General features: G+C 42.6%; 1 protein-coding gene across 5 annotated transcripts in view; it reads right to left on the bottom strand.

Annotated features, from left to right (window-relative positions):
* Positions 1–22,062, bottom strand: part of SEMA3D (semaphorin 3D) — a 208,760-nt gene that overhangs the window by 56,795 nt on the left and 129,903 nt on the right. For all 5 annotated transcript variants that reach the window (XM_090041869.1, XM_090041868.1, XM_090041870.1 and 2 more), the window contains one exon: positions 16,809–16,951. In XM_090041869.1, coding sequence (XP_089897995.1) covers positions 16,809–16,951 — 143 coding nt within the window. The remainder of the gene's footprint in view (positions 1–16,808; positions 16,952–22,062) is intronic.

The following is a 22,062-nucleotide window of genomic DNA, read 5'->3' as shown; positions in this document are numbered from 1 at the left end:
TCTTTTCTGCCATCACATGAAGGTAAAATATATATGCTGGTAATGTAGCTACATCAAAACGCACAAATGCACATGCTGGAATCCATTAGACAGGAAAACAGATGGCAGTAAAACAAAACATCTGTATCTTGCAAATTCTAAATCATGTACTTGGGTTGTAAGTAAAGGTAACAAATTGAACATAAAACCAGAAAGCAGAATTTTTCAGAAATCAATCAGCACTGAAGATGTCAAGATGTGTGATTCATAAACCTTTAAAGATAGTAATTATCCTGAACAGCTGCTTAAATAATAAAAGAAGACAATAAGTGGAATTCAAAGAAGTACGCTATTAATTAGTGCCTGTGGCAAGTGATACAAAAAGACCATCCAAAGCGAATTTCTGGCATGAACAAAAGGAAATGCTGGAGGAGAAAGAAAAATGAGCTGGCACAGCAAAAAGTCCTGGAGTCCCTCTTGCATACGTAACCTGGCTAAGTGATGGATCCACCAAAAACAAATAAAATCCCAGGCAACAGAAAACTACACTATGTGGAAAGTATCCAGCAGACTTCAGTGATATTTTAGGCAGAATCTGCCAACGTTCTGATCAATTAAATTATGGCTTGAAATTTATGGTTTCTTTGCAACTCTAATTATTGTTATTTTTAAATGTATTCTGGCAGTACCCAACTGTCTTAAGTACTGGCCACACACAGAGAAATACATGATCCCTTCCTCTTAGGGTTTAATTTCTAAGAGTCTTATCCATCTCAGTCCCAAAATATTGGTGAGTTTTTGGATCAGCTCTGGAGAAGGCAAACAACTTATAAAGGATGGATGAGAGAGAATCAAAAGGATTACACATATAAATAAGGAAAGATGGTCATCTGGTTTCTAAAATGCTTGGGTTTGAAATCTGCCACAAATCCCTCATATGGCTGCAGGTAAGTCAACCTCTCTCTACATGTCTCAGCCTCCCATCTTCTAAACAAGGATAATAATTCTCTCTTGTCTATTTAGATTGGTGCTTAGTTACTTTTGGCCCATGGAGCCAGATCTGACCCATAGGCATAGGGCTTTGTTGGTGGTGGGGCTCCAGTGATGTCGGTTTCTCTTATGCTGCAGTCTAGGACAACAGCAACGGAGGGAGCTTTCCCCTAATCAAGTCATGGAGAAGTAGCGGTGGCAGGATGCTTCCCTATGACAAGTGGGGAGAAGCGGTGGCAGCTGTGGATGGGTCTTCTGACCCAAGTTGGGTCATTTTAGACCCATAGCCAGGAAGGGTTGCCAACTGATGATTGAAGTGGCAAGTCTCTGGGGCAAGAACTGAATCTCACTACAGGTCTCGACAGTGCTTGGCACAGAGCAAACCCAGACCTTGCAGGACCCTCCAGATACCACCTCCCTACTACTACCTATTTAATACTTCTCAAAATGGTTGGCATTATGCTGATGTAGTTTAGTCCCCTGTGTGTATCTGACAAAGCCCACTGCCTAGCCAATCTTGTTATCCAAGGGAGAACAAAGGTGTTTCTAAGCTATTGTAGGTGCAAAATGGAGGGAGGGTGGCTCATGCCACATCCTCCTGTTCTTTTATGTTTTAATTTGTTTTACTGGAATGCTGAAAGGGGCCAGCTCTGGGAAGTACACAGATGCATAGAAAGGATCCCTTCCCTAAACCTCACCACAAGCAAAGATGGGAGAGGCAACAGTAGTAAAAGGATGTGAAATAATTTGCCCAAGCTCACCTACCAGATAAACAGCTGGGTCAGGAATGAACCGGGGTTGGGGGGGGTGTTGTCCTAGCTCTAAGCCAGTGCCACATCCAGTGGACCAGGGCAGATTCTTTACTCACCTGAAGTTATGCAGCTTACCAAAAATGTGTAACAAGTAATGGTAGCTTTCCTAAATCAGTGGTTTTCAAACTGTGTTCCACAGACCCGTGGGGCTCCACAATAGATCAGCAGGGGTTCTGAAAAGAGACTGGGAGTAACAGTGGAGTGGCCCAGGAGACAGCGTGTTGCCACTGCTGGTCAGGGACACCTGACTCCATGCCAACTCACAGGATGGGGGAAGGGGTCTGTGGCAGAAAAAGTGATATGAAAGGACTTTAGGAAAATTGTAAAACACTCTTCTAGGCGAAAATTAATGTTTGGACCAGACCATTCCATGAGCACTAATAGCAAAGAATTAATTTTAGGATTGGGGCTAGATATAGAAGCTTAAAAGAAAACAAAGCCAAGAAAAAGGTCTATCCAAGCCTAAATAGTGCATTAGGTCACTGTGATTAGGGCACATCAATTCCTGTAGTCAAGAGGTCATGCAAGGAAATGATATGACTAAAACCACAGAAGACCACCACTGACTTTCCCAGACCTGATGACCATAGCTGGGTCAACTGGGGACAGATTTCATAATGAGGGAGGCTTTAATTTATAACTTTAGATCTGTAGGAAGACACCTTAACTGTTATCATCAAAACATGCCAGTGTGGGAAGGCAATAGTTAAATTAGTATGGCAGATAAAGATGCATTCCTGGGTATTAATGTATCTTTATGTATTAAGATAACAGGTAAATAGGGCTGTACTCAGAGTGAAACCATAGCCAAAGGAAAAGCTAGAGGAATGCAGTCTGAGCAGACCACGTCAACTATTGAAATGCCCTTTGTCTGAACTATGCACGGGAAAGACTATTTTAGCTTCAAGCTCTTGCCCCTCTCACAGATTTACTGTTACCTCTTTCAAAGCTGTAATTTACTCACATGAGCTATGTACAATTATTGAGTCCCTTATGGAAAACTATGACTCTTATTTTAGAAAATATATTCACAACAAGTCCTGAGTTTCTACTGAATTGGTTTTGGATAGGCCCCAAATTGGAAAGTCTAACTATACAGTAAAAAAAAGCCCTTGGCATCTTTACAATGCATAGGAGAAAAACAGAGATGAGCAGACAAGGGTAAAGTGACAGAGATTACAACAGGGTGTGTGTTTGGGGAGGAATGTAGTGTGGTCACATAAGGAAGCTCTGACAACTCTGTTTTTGCCAGCATTAGGTAACATCTCAAGTACTGCACAGGGGCACAGTGCTATATCTTCAGGATTAATCAAATATATAAAAGACAACAGAAGATGGCAGAAATGGATCACTAGCAGTAGTACAAGTTGTTCCACGAAGGGAAAAGTATAAACACATTGTAAAATAATCATAGAATCATAGAAAGTCAGGGTTGAAAGGGACCTCAGGAGGTCATCTAGTCCAACTTCCTGATCAAAGCAGGACCATCCTCAACTAGATCATCCCAGCCAAAGCTTTGTTTAGCCGGGTCTTGAAAACCTGCAAGGATGGAGCTTCCCCCATCTCTGGGCAACCTGTTGCAGTGTTTTACTACACTCCTAGTGAGAAAATTCTGCCTAATATCTACCCTAAACTTCCCTTGCTGCAACTTCAGACTGTTGCTCCTTGTTCTGTTCTCTGCCACCACTGAGAACAGTACAACTCCATCCTCTTTCAATCCCCACTTCAAGTATTTGAAGGCTGTTATTAAATCCCCCCTCAGTCTCCTCTTCTCTAGACTAAATAAGGCCAGTTCCCTAAGTCTTTCCTCATAAGTCATATGACCCAACCCTCTCACCTGTGTTGGACTCCATATTCTTTCTCCAACAGGGGGTCTAACTATCCAATATCTCCACATCCTCTCTGTAATGGGTGGGGAGTGAAGTTTAAAACTGACCACAGTACTCCAGATGTGGCCTCACCAGTACTGAACAAAGGGAAATAATCACTTCCCTTGATCTGCTGGTAACACACCTACCAATGCAGCTCAGTATGCCATTAGCCTTTTGTTGAACCTCATGGGTGTGTCCAGACGAGCACGCATGTGTCTCTTGCCCCACCTCAAACCCCCTTGCAGTCCCAATCTGGGTCTGGCAGGTGCACAGCAGGTCACAGCCAGGCAGCCCCCACTGCCAGACTGCTGCAGTGGGTAGAGGGTGCAGGGAACTCTCAGGGCTGCTTCAGCAGTCCAGCTGGCACAAGGGGTAGCGTCCCCAGGTACCAGTTGGCTGGGCCCCAGCTCCTGAGAACTAATAGCCCTGAACTACTTGCCAGGGCTGCTTTTTATACAGCTGAGGCCAGGTCAGAGCAGCTTTTTATACTGCTGGGGACAGCGTAGGTGCTGGCCCTGCGCTCTAGCTCCCCCTGGCGGCAGATACGGGATGAGCGAGGCAGTGTTATTTTGCCCCAAGTGGCACAATTTGCTCCACACCAAAGTGCATGTCCAAGCACATGCGCTGAAACAGAAAGCCCCGGCTCAAATTTGCACCGCTTCTACTTGAGCTGCTGCAAGCACACGTGCTTGCATGTGTGGATGTGCCCCATGAAATTTATTTTGGCCCAATTTGTCTAGGTAACACTGAATCCTAGCCCTACCCTCCAGCATCTACTACTCCCCGCAGCTTGGTGTCATCTGCAAACTTGCTGATGGTGCACTCTTGTTGATGAAGACTTTGAACAAAACTGTCCCCAGGACTGACCCCTGGGGCACTCCATTTGATACCGACTACCAACTAAACATTGAGCCAGTTTTCTATCCACCTTACAGTTCATTCATCCACCTCCTTAGCTTGCCTGCAAAAATGCTATGGGAGACCATATCAGCAGCCTTGCTAAAATTAAGGTACAGCACATTCACTGGTTTCCCTGCATCCACAGAGCCACTCACCTCGTCAGAAAAGGCAATCGGGCTGCTCAGGAATGACTTGCCCCTAGTGAATCCATGCTGACTGTTCCTAATCACCCTTTTCTTCAAGTGCTTAGAAATGGATTTTTTGAAGGTCTTCTCCATGATTTTTCCATGGACTAAGGTGAGACTGACTGGTCTGTAGTTTCCAGGATCCTCCTCTTCCCCTTTCTTATATATAGGCACTATGCTTGCCTTTTTCCAATTATCCAGGACCTCTCCTGATCACTATGAGTTTTCAAAGATGATGGCCAGCCACTCTTCAAATCTCAACAGACTACTCCCTGAGCACCCTCGGCTGAATCCCATTTGGCCCCATGGACTTTTACAAATCCAGCTTTTCTAAGTGGTCCCTAACCTGTTTCATCACTGAGGGCTTCTTACCTGTTCCCCAAACTGTGCTGCCCAGTGCAGTAGTATGGGAGCTGACCTTGCTTGTGAAGGAGGCAAAAAAGGCAATGAGCACTTCAGCCTTTTCTGCATCCTCCATCACAACATTGCCTCTCCAATTCAGTAAGGGACCCACACTTCCCTTGATCCTCCTCTTGCTGCTGACATACTTGTAGAAACCATACTTGTTACCCTTCACATCCCTTGCTACCTCCAACTCTAATTGCATTTTGGCCTTCCTGATTTCATCCCCACATGCCCAAACAATGCTATCATATTGTTCCCTAGTTTTTTGTCCACGTTTCCACTTCTTATAAACTTCCTTTTTGTGATTTAATTTATTGAAGAGTTCCCTGCTAAGCCAAGCTGGCCTTCTGCCATACTTTCTAGTCTTCCTGAGCATTGGGATGGTTTGTTCCTGCATTCTCAGTAAGGCTTCTTTAAAGTACAGCTAGCTGTCCTAGACTCCTCTCCTCCTCAGACTGGCTTCCTGTGGAATCCTACCCATGAATTCCCACAGTGAGTCAAAGTTTGGTTTTCTAAAGTCCAAGGTCTTTACCCTACTGATCTCCATCCTTCCTTTCCTCAGGATCCTGGACTCAATCAACCCATGGTCACTGCTGCCCAAGTTGCCATCTACTATTAAATTCCCCTTCAATTCATCCACTTGTGAGCAGCAGGTAGAGAAGAGCATGGCCCCAAGTTGGCTGCTCCAGCAATTCCACCATGAAGTTGTCCCTAATACTCTTCACAAACTTCACAAACCTAGATTGCCTGCACACTGCTGTATTGCCCTCCCAGCAGATGTCAGCGTGATTGAAGTTTCCCATGGGAACCAGGGCATATGATCAGGAAACTTCAAAATAACAACACCTATGCAACTCTGTCATTGAATCTTAGCTCTAACATCCAGCTTTATACCAAAATATTATATTATTTCATATTTGATAGAAGGATGCCATTCATTCCATCTACAAGATTCTTCTAATCTCACCATTGTTTTTTCCCCCTCCTCAGAAAGTAAGGACTTATACACAGTGAAAAAGCAAGGTAAAATCCAGTATTTCCAACCTCAGGTAGTCTCCAGGAGAAACTCCATATACTAGTGTCCAAGCTCTATCCGTTAATCCTCAGTAATGTGTCACCTCTAAGTTATTTCTATGCTTTTCTCCCATCTGCTTTCTTCCAAGTCACTGACATGTGGTGTTGCAGCAGCCACACCAGGGAGAGCCCTGATGATCAGGGTAGGTAATTGTAGCAAGACTGGTCATAGCCTGGTAAAGTCAGGAGACTACACTAACCTACCTGTAGGTGAAGGAACGTGGGAGCCAGAGAAGCTCACCATGCTGCTGTGTTGATTTATCAGCTTGTGCTTCCTGCAGCTCTGGGGATGCACAGAAACTGATGTCACACTGCCACACTGTAGTGGCGAATGAATTGTGAATGCTGTTAATTTATTTTTATTGATGGATAACTGATTAAATGATGGTGATTTACTTACCTGTGTTACATTGAAAACCCATTCCATTCTGGAAAAGACACTCCATTAATTTATTCCAGAAATGGGGATAGTTTTTTCTTGAGTGAGGACATCTCAGTGGTAGCTGGAATTCACCTGACAACACAGCTGAGGTGTTTGATTCATGATACAATGTACTTGATGCCAGTTTGGAATCTCTGGGTAACCAACTGTAGATGGTGGGTTACAGATCTGTCATTGTTAGCCCAGCAGTTGGCATGTGGGCAGGGTGTAGGGGAAGAGGGGGTCCCAGGAGAACACACAACTATACGAGTACACCCAGGCAGGCACTTGTATCATCTTGGACCCTCCTTTTTTTTTTGTTGTTTTTTTTTTAAAGACCAATGGCATAGCAGGTCAGTTGAGGGCAGTCTCCCAGGCCCTCAGATGATCAGCACGTATCCATCCAGGTGACAGTGTGACAGGTGTAAACAAACCTGGACCAATACATAGCTCCCAACACTCTACTTGAGTATATCCATTTACCACTGCTTTCCTCTCTGACTTTGGTTTACTAAACAACACATTATCCAGTTATATCCATTTGACCATTAACACTTGGACTTAATAATGATATTGGTTTCCTTACTAATAACAACATTAGTAGAGATTCCAAGCAAGCTGAAGACAGTGGCAATGGGGTGAAGACTTGTTTCATATTAAATCAAATGCTTTATTACATTTCAAGTATACTCTGTGCTTCATCCCACTGTTTCTGATTGGCCTTTACCTATCCATGTATTTTATTGTTTGGTTTCTAATATATAATTAAGATAAATTACACACTGTAAATACATAAAACCTATTCAAATGGCAGATGCAAAAAAGATCGGTACATTATAAAATGCAACATATTTGTTCATGAGGCCATGGGAAAGTCCAGTGATCAGATGCGTTATGAAATGTAATTCAAGGCTGAATGGGAAATGTGTTTTTCAAGTAGTTAGAGTGTGAACTGTGTTTTTGAAGTGTCTTAAAGACAAGGGCAAAGCACTCCTGAGGTGTGCTTGTTTCTCATCTAGCCACAAGCTGACCTCAGCAATCATGTAGATTTGGAGCATGAATGCACAAGATGAAGGTGTAGACAAAAACCTTACAATGTCTTTGGGCCAGTCAGAATGAAATATGACTATACAACAAGGTTAGTAACAACCTTCTCAACAAGCAATAACCACACCTGAGCCACAGGCTTAGTTAGGTCATAAAGCTTCTAAATATGCAAAAATACAACATTTCCTATTTGTTAATTCTTTTAAGATTTGATCTAAAGCCCCCTGGAGTTATTTGCTTTGCCTCAGTCCATATATGTGTATAAAATATATGTTCCAATTAATTTGGAAATTTTTAATATACTAGGCAAATTGTTACAGCTATTTGTCACTGAAGTCTGTCTGGTGGCCAAAAAGATTTTCACAAATGCTGTAGTGGCATTTTAAGAAACTGGTTTGTAAAGTTATAGCTTGCATGGACTGGCATTATCCAATTTCTTCTTCCTTGTTAGGGCTCAGTAAATCTAATTACATAAGAAGAATCATTCTACAGAAGCACAACTTAACATTTTTTTGCTTCAGCTACAAATCATGAAATTTCACAAAAGCTCTTATTGTATCATTAAAACACCCATCAGGGACTAAAAATGACACAGGGCTTTCTATATTCATGTCTGTAACAGTGCCAACAAAACAAGGCTATACTGAAAAACCTGAGAAACTCGGCCAAATATTTCATAATCCATTATAGTGAGAAACAAATGTTGTGTAGAATTTGTTTCCTCTCTTGGCTCTGTCCAAGACATTAGACCTTAAAATGACATAATTCTGGTGAGCATCTGTTTTTCTACATCATCTGAAAGTTTTTAATCACTAATGAACACTAGAGACCCTGCTGCTAAAACATGTAAGAAAGGGTGTTGCAAGGATGTTTAGCTTGCAAACCAGAACATATCTGGAGTGTGATATTGTTCCTAATTTTATTTTCAAACAAAATAAAAACACTTCCACACTCAGCAATGTGTCCAGAAAAGATGAGAAAATCAGAATGATACATGCAGTATTATCCATAACTCCCGCAAAGCAATGGATAGGCTACTTACAAAACAGCGTAAGAAATTTCTAATTTCAATACCCATAACAAAAGCTAGAAATAACTTCAATCCCTTGAATACAAGGGTTGCTTTCTCCCTGCATGAGTACAAATAGTCTTAAAGTAGCTGGAAGGAACAGGAGCCATGGCCCTTGACTCTTCCCTGGCCTATAGAGCTGGGAGCAAACTGCACTACACCAAGGTACAGTAGAGTGTCTGTGTGTGCTCTTTCTTGTTCTCCAGCCTGGAGCACCAAGAGAGAGTATGTTTCACTGAGCTACCCCGAGAACATGCAGTGTAACAGAGATGGCTCTGTCTAAATACCCTAATGTAGCGCAGAAAGAAAGAAAAACCCCTCAAGGATAGTTTGGATACTTTGAGCTCAGCAGTTCTATTTAGAACAATAGCCACAGGCAGGCATTCATATCTACTGGTAAGAATTTCTTTGAAATTTGGAAATTTCTCTAAAATTCTTACTGGTAGAAAACACCTAAGAACTGAAGTGTAAATGCATCCAGCCCTGTGGCTAGAAAGCTACACAGCTAAGCTGTCTAGTCCTGGAGTGGCCCAGGACTTTTCCCTGGGCCACTCCAGCCTTTAAAAGGTGCCCTGTCATCTCCCCTGCCTGAGAAGAAGGCAGGTTGTCAACAGGCAGCCCCTTTGTTGGGTATCAGGGGCCCAGTGCTGTTCTCTCTCTTGGAGGGAGGGAGGGAGGGAAGGAGGAAGAACAGAGGAGTGCTCCACAGCTATGAGAGGTGGACAGCTGTTGTGCTGAGAGGAAGGAGATCTTTCTTGTCCGTATCCAACCTAATTTCTTGTGCAAGAGCCAGTTGTCTTTCAGAAGAAATCCCTTGAACAGTTGTATGTTCTCCCTTTTGTGCTTGGAAAAAAGGCTTTTGTAACACCTAGTCATGGCCAACGAAAACTAGTGTGTAATGAACACTTAGAAAATCAAGAGAAGAAATAATTCTCTTGCCTGTTAAGGTCTCCTGGGAACTAGTCTTAGATGCTAAACACACATATAGTAACTGCTGTAATATATCACTGAGCTTCTAAAATAATCCTATAATGACCGCAATGACAGCACTGAAAGGATGAGATTGTGTACCCCGTTTGTTATGTTACAATATAAAGAAGTTGGTATGTATCATCGGAAAAACATGTTGAAGCTACCTTTGGAAAGAAACTCTTACATCACTAGTACCAGAAGCACATTGCTTCAGCATGCCAAAGTCTGCTGAGGTTTCCAAGAGCTATCAGGGCACAGTTCCAGGGCCTGGCTTTGGCCTATAAGACCCTCAACTGCTTTCTCCCTTACACTTGATCTCCATCCCCAAGGTCATTGGAGAGCAACCAGCAGTATGTTGAGTTTGCTTGGCAAAATCATGTGGAAGGTTGCTTCAGCAGGTGTCCTTTGCTTTAGAACTTCCTCCCCCTTGAGGCCCACCAGACCCCAAGCCTGGATACCTTTTGAAAGCACTGCAAGACCTTCCTTTTTGGACAGACATTTAGCAAGTAAGGTTCAACTGGGATATTGTTTAGCAGGTTTTTGTTTTATATCATAAAAACATAGAGAAGTAAGGCTGGAAGGGACCTCCAAAGGTCATCTAATCCAAACCTCTGTCTGAAGAGGGACCATCCCTTTCCAAACCATCCAACATTTTTGTTAAGCTAGAAGTGCTGCTGAAGGGTGGATCAACTCTCCAGCTCTCATAGTTGCTGGGACTCTCAATAGAGGGGCAGCAAATAAGGCAGTTTCCAAATAGTTTGCTGGGAGCAAGAGGAAGAAGGGGAAGAGGAAGAGAAGGTACCAAATCCTGATCCAGAAAGGTAAATGAGCCAGGGCTACCTGTGTGTTTGGCTTGCTGAGTGTTCGTTTAGTGGGCTGTGTGGTTGGGTGTAAGAGAGGGGCAGGAAGAGAGAGGTGGCAGGTTTAAGAGACACAGAGAGATAGCTGGAGGACACTGCCAATGCCAACTCTTCTTCTACTTGGTGTTTGTCCAGGCAGAACCCATCACTGCTAAGGCTTCCACCCAGGTCCTGGTTCGGTGCTGTGGAAACAGGCTTGCAGGTTTTTCAAATGACAGCCAGGTGGGAGGAGTGCCCAAGACGTAAGCAGTGCCTCCTGATGATGTCCCTCAGGGAACAGGAGTCTGCCATGAGAGCTTCATCAATCTGATTCTGGAGGAGACCTCTAGGATTGCAAAGGAAGGACTACTAGAAGCAGCACTAAAGAAGGAAGATGACATGGATTCCCAGGAAGCTGGAAGCTTGTGCCCTCTGGTGACAAGCAAAAACATTCATCTCCGCGTGCAGCAGTTTTACTTGAGAACAGATATGGAGGAGGAGGAGCATGTTTCATTGGCAGAAGAGGCGAGGCCTGGCATCCTCAAGGGTGGGAGCATTGAGACCACTGCCACTAATAGGAAGCAATGGGTGGTCATGGTTGGAGTGACCCTTCTGCAGGGGATGGAGGCATCCATTTATTGGCCTGACCTGCTGTCTTGGGAGGTCTGCTGCTTGCCTGGGACCAGAAGCAGTCACACTTGACTTGTTGACATCCAACTGAACTCTGCACCGCGGTGCATCGCTAGAACCCTCAACCCAACACCTTGGCTGCCTGCGCTGTCGCACATCGCTCCTCCACCCATCCTTCATGAGGCAACAACTCATAAATGGCAGTTGTTGAGTAAGGCTCAAGTTGCAGCCAGGGAAGTTTAGGTTAGATATTAGAAAAAAAACTGTCTTGCAAAGGGGGTAGCAAAACACCTGAACAGGCTACTCAGAGAGGCTGGGGAATAGAGGTTTTTAAGACCCAGACAGACAAAGCCTTGACTGGATTGATAGTTAGGGAAGATCCTGCTTTGAGCAGGAGGTTGAACTAGATGGCTTCCTGAAGTCCCTTCTAAGCCTAATTTTCAATGATTCTATGATTAAGCCAACTGTGTAACCTCTTAGGAAAACTACACAGTCAACCCTGATACAACACAAGACTTAACACCCTAACCTCTCATAGGTAAAACAGCCAAGATCCTGTTTCTGCAAAAGTTGTTACTATAGTCTCAAGAGATCCCAGGAAGAGGGCCACTCCCCACCACTACAGAGGAAGGCAAAAACCTCCATCATCCATACTGATCTGAACACTCTGACCCATGTAACAGTGGTGGGGTGGGGGAGGAATTTTCTCCCAGCCCCATGCAGTGGACAGCAATATCTTAGGGCCTTGTTAGACCTTATGTTGTAAGCTGAACAAATGTTAATCAGGTTTAGTACTGTTCAGCTCAGTGGAGTAGCTGCACATTAAGTCAAAAGACCTGCTCTCATTGCCCCTCACCTGAACAGCTGGGACTTGCCACTAGCAGCTAGGTGAGGAGGGGCAGGACATGCTTCCTGCTTTCTCAGGGCAGAGCGAGTGCTGCAGCCCCAGGTCCTGGAAGCCATGGTGTTTTCCACCATTGCTCTGACTGAATCTGCTTGGGAGCAGAGCCAGCGGGGTCCCAGTGGCGGAACGAACCTCATTGCTTGGACCCAACTCCATTCCTTGCAAGGTCTCACTGGGGGATGGGGAACAGCATCATTTGGGCCCAACTGGCTCCGCTCTGGTATGCAGCGGAGCCAGGTCTGAACAACACAATCCCCCCACCACCTCCTGCTTGTACCTGGCTGGCTTTGCTCCCAGCAGGGATGGGAGCGAGGTCTGAGCAGCAGCGGTGACACAGTTACCTCCCCTGCACGGACTCAGCTGCCTCTGCTTCTGTTGGGAACAGAGCTGGGCAGAGCAAGCAGTGGCAGGAGGCACAGCAGGCCCATTGCCTCCTGAGATGTTGTTGAACTTGGGCAGAAAAGCTGCAGAGAGTGACTACAAGTTAATAAAACAGGATCAAAATTACCCCTGTCCTGGAGTGGGGTAACATTAAGCTAAATGACGAGTGTCTTAAGCCACTTAAAAGTTGTTAACATGCAGCCAGTCATGTCCCTAAGAGCTCCAGAAGCTGCCTAAAGTGACCATGTAACAAAGACCTTAATATTCTTCATGGTTTCAGTTGCCCTGAGCTTTTGTTGGGAAGGGTTGCATATAAGTGTACTAAATCCCTGGCTATCTGTTTATCAACAGGTTTCCATACAAGTGATATTATATCCACTATGAAATCTATTTGTGATCAATTTACAGTTGTTAGTAAACTCTGACATTTGGGTTCAAAAGTACCATTTTCAAAATCAGCCCTGAACATCTCAGGCATAGGCCAAATCTTTAGCTGGTGTAAATAACTGCCTCTCCGCCAATCTGAGAAGTTAATGATGCTATGACAATTTACTCCATCGGAGGATCTGGGCCTGTGACTATAAAGAAAGGCTGCTATGGGGTATGTATTGCATTTTCGGTATTTAAAAAAAAATAAAATCATTAAGCTGAATCTTTAAGTCTGATATTGGGGGGGGAAAAAATCTAACCCATTACATTTGATATTCAGGGGAAATATTCTGTTTTCCCTGAACACCAAAAGAAATGTCAGGTACTACAGACAAGCTTACTATACCCTCTTTTTTTTGTGCTTAAAACAAAAATGATTAGTGCCATTTGGTATGATAAATTACACATTCAAGTCTGAAAATGGCTGTTAAAAGCATCTCTTTCCAGCACAGAACAATAACGTATAACAACAGAGTTGTACATAATGCAAATGATGTAACCCTAATCAAGTGCCTTTTTTTGCTATGGAGGCTGTGTAAGTACAAAGCCTGTTTCGAGATGCTATATAAGAACAGCCCTCTGAACAGGACAGGCAACAGCTGTTTGACTTTGGGCAAAGAACTGCAAGGGAGATTATTTTAATTTTTAGGCCTTCAAGTAGCTGGGAAAGGCAAATGATCTCCAGACAGGACTATCCCTGAGGGAGAGGATCAGAGAGAGAGAGAGAGACAATACTTTTCAGCCAGTGAAAATGAGCTAAAGAATATGCTGCAATGACTAACTTCCCTTACGAAAAGTACAGGTTAATTTTAGTTGAGCGACACTAACGTGGCTCCCGAGGGAACACTGAACAGTGAAGCTCCCGGGGAAAGAAACTGAAATTATAGCCACCAAGCAAATTATTTAATAGGTTTCTGGTCTCCTGACATACAGTATTGCCCTCTGCTTCCTATAAAGATGGTGAAGGGAAGAGAAAACCCTTGAGTTTGTAGAAAATTGGTTTGATCAGCTTAAGATTTAACAACTATCAAGTAATGTAGTAGAGTGAATACAATTCTCAAACCCATGTATTATTCAGATAGGGTGTAGCCATGGATATCAGCATATGTACCTTATAAGCATGCTAGACTTCTCACAGCAGACCAGGGAATACTGAAGACAGACAAGCAACTAAAGAGTTAGTTTGAACCAGACCAACGTTAGATATACACATTCTTGATATCAAGACAAATGCACAAATGATCAGATTTGTTACGGCTATACTCCCTAAATATTTAGGGACCTAAATGAAACAGTTACTAAAAAAAATGACTTTAGCCATAAATCCCCACTCAGCCTGTTACATAGCTGCTGGCTGCTGAGTGCTTTTGAAATTTAGATCCTACCAGAACTTGTGAACACCTGGCTCTGTAAACAGAGCAACCATGTACATTTTGAGGTATAATGTATATGTTATTATGCATGTACCCAACCCAACTCCCATTGCTGTAAATGAGAGTTGTGCTTGCACTTAATAAAATAGAAAAAATACGTTCTGCAATTCCTTCCACACTGTTCATGAATGGCAAAGTGAAAACATAAGACTCGAGACATCATTTCTCTCATTTACTGCTGTAGAATATTGTCTCGCTGGCAATTCAATTCCGCCTGGTCATTAGGTCTCTGCAATACTTCTGCTTTTACTATGATAACTTATCTATTTTTATTTTCAGTAGAGGAGGCTGGAGGTCTACTATTAATGCATCCATCTTAGTTTAACACAATCTCTCCCAGCCTTGGCTTTGCAGAGCCTAACACATTTCCCTTAATGCATTAAGTACTTCCTCATAATCAACAAATGCCACATCTAGTAGCAAATTATATCTGTTTTCATTCATCTGTGAAAAAAAAATCCCCCAAAACATTGAAGCCTGTCCATTCTTGTTTGTCTACAGGGAATTGGTTGCTTAATGTTTTTCCAAGATTTGTAAGCCGAAGACTGGAGTGTCAAGTGCCCATGGCCCCTGAAGTCTCAATAATTATATTTACATTCACATATAAATATGTCCAGCCTGGTTTTTTGCCATTGCATGTCTATTTTCTTTCTGGAGCTTATGCTTATGTCCTTCTGACTCATGAAGGATTTCATTTAGTTTCATTTAGTTTCAAGGGCTTTCCCCACCCCCACACCGAGGAGTTTCATAACACTTAATGACCATTGTAAATGCAGCTAAATGCTGCATCAGACAAAACTTTAGACGATACAAATAAAAAAAAAAAGAGAAGAATACTGCATAATGATACTATAGAAATATGGTAGATTTATTTCTCAGATTACTGCCTAGAGAGCGCATTTACGTGAGACATTTAGTGCAGTTGAAATTTGCTCTGCAATAAACAACTTAGCCTCTACATGTGTGGCCCTAATAGCTTGCACGGAACTAATACATGCCAGAGCACGTTAGTACTTGTAAATACAAGTACTATCCTGCTGCAGATTTTTTTTTTTACTTTGTAGCAGTGTACGTGTAGACAGTGACCTGACTAGCTGGGGCATGGCTGCCTGCCGGCTAGCCCTGCACTAGAGACCCTCATTCCCTATGCCCAGGCAGCCTTTCTGCAGCATGTTAACTGGGTTGGAGCAGCCCTGGGCTGGCAGGCTGACCCCGCCAGGCCTGGGATGCTCCAACCTGGCTCAACATCCTGAGGTCCTGGGGGCATGTGTCAATGCAATGCCTGGGAACAACAAACTCCAGCATGATATGCACCAGAGTTTATTGCTTTGCATTAATTGCATGTGTAGATGTGTCAATGGGATGTGTGCTTTACTGGGGGGGGGGAGGGGGGGAAGTTGATTAATTAGCTCAGCAGTAAAGCATCACTGTTTATGCATGCGCCTTTATTAGGTATTAGGGTATGTTCACGAAAGTACTACCCTATAGCAAAGTAATTGTGCGTGATGAAATGCAGATGTCGACAATGACTGGGGCATGAGGATAGTAAAGCGTGGGGGCTGCCTGCTGCACAGCTCTGCGCTTTATCATTCTTGTGCCCCAGCCATCCCCTCCACCACCCAACACGGCCACCTGAAGCCCAGAGCTGACCCTCCAAGCCTCCGCCTCGGCTCAAACTGCTGCAGTCCTGGGTACACGTGCAGACACTGTGCCTGTGCCAGTTTATCATATTGCCTTAATGGCACATATAGATGCACCCACTGGGAATTCTGGTAAGACTTCTGGGACCTCATAAGCTAAAGATTGTACAGGCTGGATATTTTCAGAGCTTCACACTAAATGTACAATGAGATTCAATAAAAAACGTGAAGAAGAACTTAAGAAGTTAAAATAGGACATTTGATTTTCTCACTTACAAAAAAATGTGAATGGCCATTTTATGGAAATTCACTAAATACAAACATGTTCATAAATTGATCCATATGGTTTAAAAACTTTGTTTCTCTAAACTTTGTCAATAATTCCCAAGTCCATGAGTCCGATCAGCAAGCCCCTTAGGGGCATCTGCAGTTACCACATCTGTTGCTACAGGATATGTGTTATAGCTGTGGCTGGGAGAAACTAGTGCTGGCTGGGTTCATGCTAAAAGCCCATTTACTTTAGCTCATATACTTGCCCAATACCGAGCCTCAGCTAAGGGGTGACAAAACCAAGGCACTCACCACAACGCAGCTGAAGTTTGCTTTTTAGATGCAAAATTATCATCTGATTATACTTACTACTTATATCAGGTCCATTCTGCAGGAAATTTTAGATGATATTAATAATCCATTTCCTTGCATATAACTAAGACAGCATGTTCTGTATTTATTAAAAAAACAAAACAAAACAAAAAAAATCGAGAGTCTTCTTACAAGAAACAAATTACATTTGTTTCTGAAAAGGAAACATATAGTGCATTTCTCACCTTACACACTCTTCCAACTCGGGAAAGGATTGTTTTATCAGAGGTACTGCTATCTTGTGATATTTCTCGGAAAAAGAAATAGATTTTGTCATCATCTGGGTTGTACGTGTCCGGGATGGGGAAGAGTCCAATAAATTTTGCTCCTAAAAGAAGTCCCCAAAAACAGCAACAAGTTATAAAGGTGTAAAAAATTCCTTAATATTTGAGATCAAGATTGCATTTTTATATCCATGTAGTGAAATCAGTGAGTTGTCACAGAGGGCAGTTTTGCCTTTATCTTCCATGGACAGGATTTGTACTGATTCCAGAAGTATTTATTTCTAGTATGACAGCTTCAGTTTCATTCTTTATATTGGCATAGATGGCTGTCATTTTGAATGTAAAGATATTATATTCAGGTTTTTAGGCCTAAAAGAAAAATCTGTAATAAAGTGGATTTTTTGCTTGTATGGATTGTGTATGACTAGAGACAGTAGAAAACCACATTTAGTAGAAAAATATGGAAGAGAGTAATATAACATCCGTTTGTTTATAGACACAAACTCATATTTATGGCAGCTTTATGAAGCTAATCACATCCTTTATGAAGCCTCACAAAGCCAATGGTTTCCCTACACTGCAGTGCTAAAATTATTTGTTAAGCCATTTGGTTCAACCCCTGTTCTGCTTGGTGTTTTCTTTTTCACACGTTTAAAACCTTGGGATTTTCATTTTGCTTATCCATTCACACCAGAAAGCAAATACATGCCAGACATCTTAATAACTGGAACACAGCATACATTGCATAAATAGAGGAACCCGACATTTAGGAAAATAGCTTTAAGATGTCCTTGTGATAAACCACAGGACCTGAGCCCTCTTGAGGGCATTAGGCTAACGCACAGAAAACTGCTTTGCTTCCAGGAGAACAGGGTAAGTAGCCAGGCAAATTCAGCAGAGAAACACCCTTGATGATGGGATCCATTACCTGGGCTGACACTGAACAGAAGCTTTGGCCTTCACAGGATGCAGTAAAGTGCCTCCTTTCTCTTAGGGATTTGGCTGGCAGAAAAAAGGATAACATGGAACCTAGAGTAAAAACTGTACTGATGTTTTAGACTGTTGGATGATCTTTTCCCATCTTTTTAAATATGTGCATTCATTTATATTTTCATTATTATTTATATTAGGAGCTAGAAAGTCTAGGCATGGGCTATAAGCCCAAAGTACTAGGTGCTGTACAAAAATGGAACAAAACTATGGGCCCTGCCTCAATGCTTGCAATTCATGCCTGAGATAAAAGATGGAATTTGTTTAAATTCCAAGTATGCCTTTGTGCCAGACGGTACAATTTCTAGGCTTGAATAGGTACAACATTACTCCACTTTTAAAACTGGGATGCCTTAATGGTGTATCGAGTTGCATAAATTTAAGCCAGGATTTTCAAATGAACTCAAGGAAAACAAACATATTCAATTTCCACTGAACCCGCTCTATGCTCTTTTGAAAGACCCAGATCCAAGCCTTCATAAGCTTCCACAGCTACCTAAAAAATCATGGATAAACTCCAGCAGCAATGCTCCCCCTGCACTGGCAAGCTGAAGCCTGGGCGCCATACAATCAGCTGATTAGCAGCTGGGCTGAGGGAGTCCCACACCCAGCTGCCCAAAGCTGCTCGGTACAGGGTTTAAAGTCCCCAGCGGGGGAAGCTGGAGGATCCACTGTTGGGAGTCTCTGCTTCCCTACTCTGGGCAGCCCAGCCAGAGCTGTCCAGCACAGGGTTTCAAGTCCTGGTATGGGAGGGGGAACAGAGATTTTCCCCTCCTGGGGACATGAAACTCTGTGTCAAACATCTCTGGCCAGGCAGCCTGACACAGGAAAGCCTCTGACCCCCACACCGGGAACCTCTTCTCTTGCACTAGGCTGCATAATCAGAGCTGCCTGGTGCAGGGTTTAAAGTCCTTGATGAGGAGAAGACTGCTCCCCTGTACCAGGCTCCCCTGCCAGTGCTGCTTGGCATGGGGTTTAAATCCCCAGTGGAAAAAGCTAAAGGCTCCTGCCCCCCTGCGAACCTCTGCTTCCTGGCTTGGGTATTAAAACCTAGGCAGCCCTGGCTGGAAAGTCCCCAGCAGCGAAGGCTCTTTGGCCTCCCTCCTGAGCAGCCTATGGCTGGACTGACAATCAGCTGATTGTTGGCCACTGGCCCCACATTCAATTTAAGGTGCCATGCAAAAAAAAAGTCATAAAGCGTTCTACATTATACATGGAACACTTTTACAGCTTGTTCCCCATTTTATGGCATCTTAAACTGGGTGCATGCCTTCCTATTTGTGTGTTAATTAATACATTCATTGCAGCATAAATGTAATGTGTAGACAGGCCTTATATAGATTTTTTTAAAAAAAATCCACATGTGCAGAGCTGAACTCTGAATTCCAATTTTTTAAAATTAAATTTCAGTGCTTTACTTGGCAAATAAACTCAAAAAACAAGCTCATAAATATGTTCTTGGAACAGATTTAGAAAAATCCCTAAAAAATTAAATAAAAGAACATGAATACTTAAAGACTTAAAATCGCAATTGAAAACATAGATGTTGAAAGTTAAATCAAAACAAAAATATACTGGAAAAAGGTACATGGACAAAGAGATAAAAATCACTTTAAAAACACAGCCATAGCTCACGATACAAAAAACAGATTGCATTCCACTAATAAGCCTTTGTCTCATCTTTTGACTTCTGTTCACACTATATAGAAGAGCAAGGTCTAATCAGCTATGAGCTGGGGTTACTGAAGTGTTGTACGAGAAACAAACTGCATTTGAAATCATTGTTTTTATCCCCATGCATGTGGTCTTTATCACTCAGAAATACATCTGACTTCAATGGAAAGTTTTCTTAATTGAAGATTTCATGGTTTGGCCATATGTAAGCAAACAATAGAGCACTAAGGGAGACAGCAGATCCTGAGAATAGATAACCCATTAGATCCTAGTAGGGCATGAACTTTTAGCAATTTGCTTCCATGGGGTATATTGAGAGCAGTAGTAATATTACAGATTCTGTTATCACCAAGATCACTGATAGTCTTACAGCCCAATTACCTTCCTCATTACATGTTCTAATGTAATATAAGAGGACTCAATAATCAAAAAGCTTGCTGAAGGTTATTCTACCTACAGAAGCCTTGTTAAGAGGCAAAGTAAAAAGTCCAAATGTCAAAGGCACCAAGCAGTAAAAAATGCCCAGAAAACAGGGATGTGAAGGAAGAAGAATGAGCTAGTGGAAGACCCTCTGCACTAGCAGTCTGTAGTTTAGCCTCCAGAGATGACATGAGAACTTGACTGGTCCCAGCAAACATAGGATGCAGAAGAAGAGTCGTTCTCTTTAGTATCATCCTCTGACAAAGAAGGCTTAGATCTGGGGCAAATCCTAAGAGATAAATACTATTCAAGGAGACCTTAACTCTGATTATGGCATTAACTGCCGGTGGAAGTGGGAGGAATGTGAATGTGCTGACTGTGTGCACATATATGGCAGATACAGGACTGCAGAACTTGGGAACCAGACATACCACGATGGTTCCCATCAATCCTCATACAATCCTTTTCCTCTGACACTTGTCACGTACATGCTTAGGTGGATCAAGTCATGTCCAGTGCTCTCCAATCTTAAGTATTTAAGCCTCAGGACTTCTCTGACTTTGGTGGTATTCTGAACAGGAGTTCATATGTGTATGCGAATCACCAGAAAGGTTATCTATCCATCTCTTTTGTGAGGCTGCTATTTATGTAAGAGCCAAGTGTGAAAGAGTTGCCATACACAGTATCGTATTAGTTTTTCCATTTTGTTTTTATTTTGCTAAACCTTCTATAGGCGAAACAATCTTGCTTCCAAACATATTTTAATAAATCAAAACTGAACTTAAAGATGCCAAAATGTATTCTAGTGCAGCACTCTCTACCCTTTAAAAGGAACAAGTCACACATTTTTCATTTATCCTAAGTAAAACATGACTCACTCCCTGCAAGTAATTTATTACTAATTGTACAATTACTTAATTATGTACAACCATTCCTGGAGGTCTAACACATGCCTGGTAAATGGCTGGTATATTCAGGTTTTGAAAGGTTGGGTTATTTTTTTAACTTAAAATCAAGTAAATGTTTTTTTAACACCAAAATTTGCTGAAAGCAGAAAATGTAGGTGACCATTAATGTTACATAAAAACTAATAACGAACTGAGTATTATGTTACTGAGCACACAACATGTTTAAATCAGAGCTGCAGTCAGAATTTCTTCTTAACACAATCATTTTTAACACACTTAAGAAACCCCAAGTTCATATTTATTTCAATGTATAACACTTCATCAATATTTGGGTTCAGTTTCAGATGTGCTGCAGTTGTAGTCTTTTAAAATGGCTAAAACCAGAGCAAAATCTATGTGAATATTAAATTGGAGCTTCATTGTTTTCATAGCATGAGACAGTTTTCACACTGCCATCTCTCATACTAAGCTGTTTTTTTTTAGTCCCAGCAACATGAATATAATGCACAGTGTCCTTGTAAAGCTCTCATAAACACAGTGGCTTGAACTGAAAACAAGAATCAATAATGAACGTATCTAAAAAGTTTTTAAAAAAGAAAGAGAAGAAAGCCCTATAGCTCAGGAGTAAAATATACACTGGCTGCATCCAAAAAAGTGTGGATGTTTGGTTCCCCGGGGACAAGCAGCAGCGGTGCACCTTGCACCACAGCTACTTCTCAGCAGAGGATGCCAGTACCACACACGGTTTAGTGTGCAGTATGTTACCCTGGAAGTGGTAGGGGAGGCTGGGGCCAGCACGGTCCTTTACCTGGGGTCCTCCTGGGGCTGCAGCAGTGGCGATCCTGGTTGAAAGCTGCAACATGGCTCTGGGCAGCCCGCCTCCGCTTTTCAGCAGCACACAGTGCTCATGTGTGTGTTGCTCTAGTTCTTTTTTGTGCAGGCTTTTTTGATCCCTGGATATCCAAAGTCCAGGAGCAGTGCGCACATGGGCAGCGTGCCCTTGCATTGCAGAGAACACCTGACTGTGCGGTATGTGGGGCTGCAGATGTGTTTGTGGCGCCACAATCCACACGGCCACACTCTTCTGGACTCGTACACTATGTTCAATCTCTTTGTTTTATATGCTGCACCTCTTTCTTGTTCCTTTGTTTGTCTAGGATTCCTTGCAAATGCACATGTAGGTAACGTAGCAATGTAAAGGAAACTTCTCATGCACAGATACT

This window comes from Crocodylus siamensis, chromosome 4 (assembly GCF_052110815.1).
Source record: "Crocodylus siamensis isolate JL-2025a chromosome 4, ASM5211081v1, whole genome shotgun sequence".
Taxonomy (NCBI): Eukaryota; Metazoa; Chordata; order Crocodylia; family Crocodylidae; genus Crocodylus; species Crocodylus siamensis.
The sequence above is the reverse complement of the archived record's forward strand: the minus strand, read 5'-3'. Positions and strand labels throughout refer to the sequence as shown.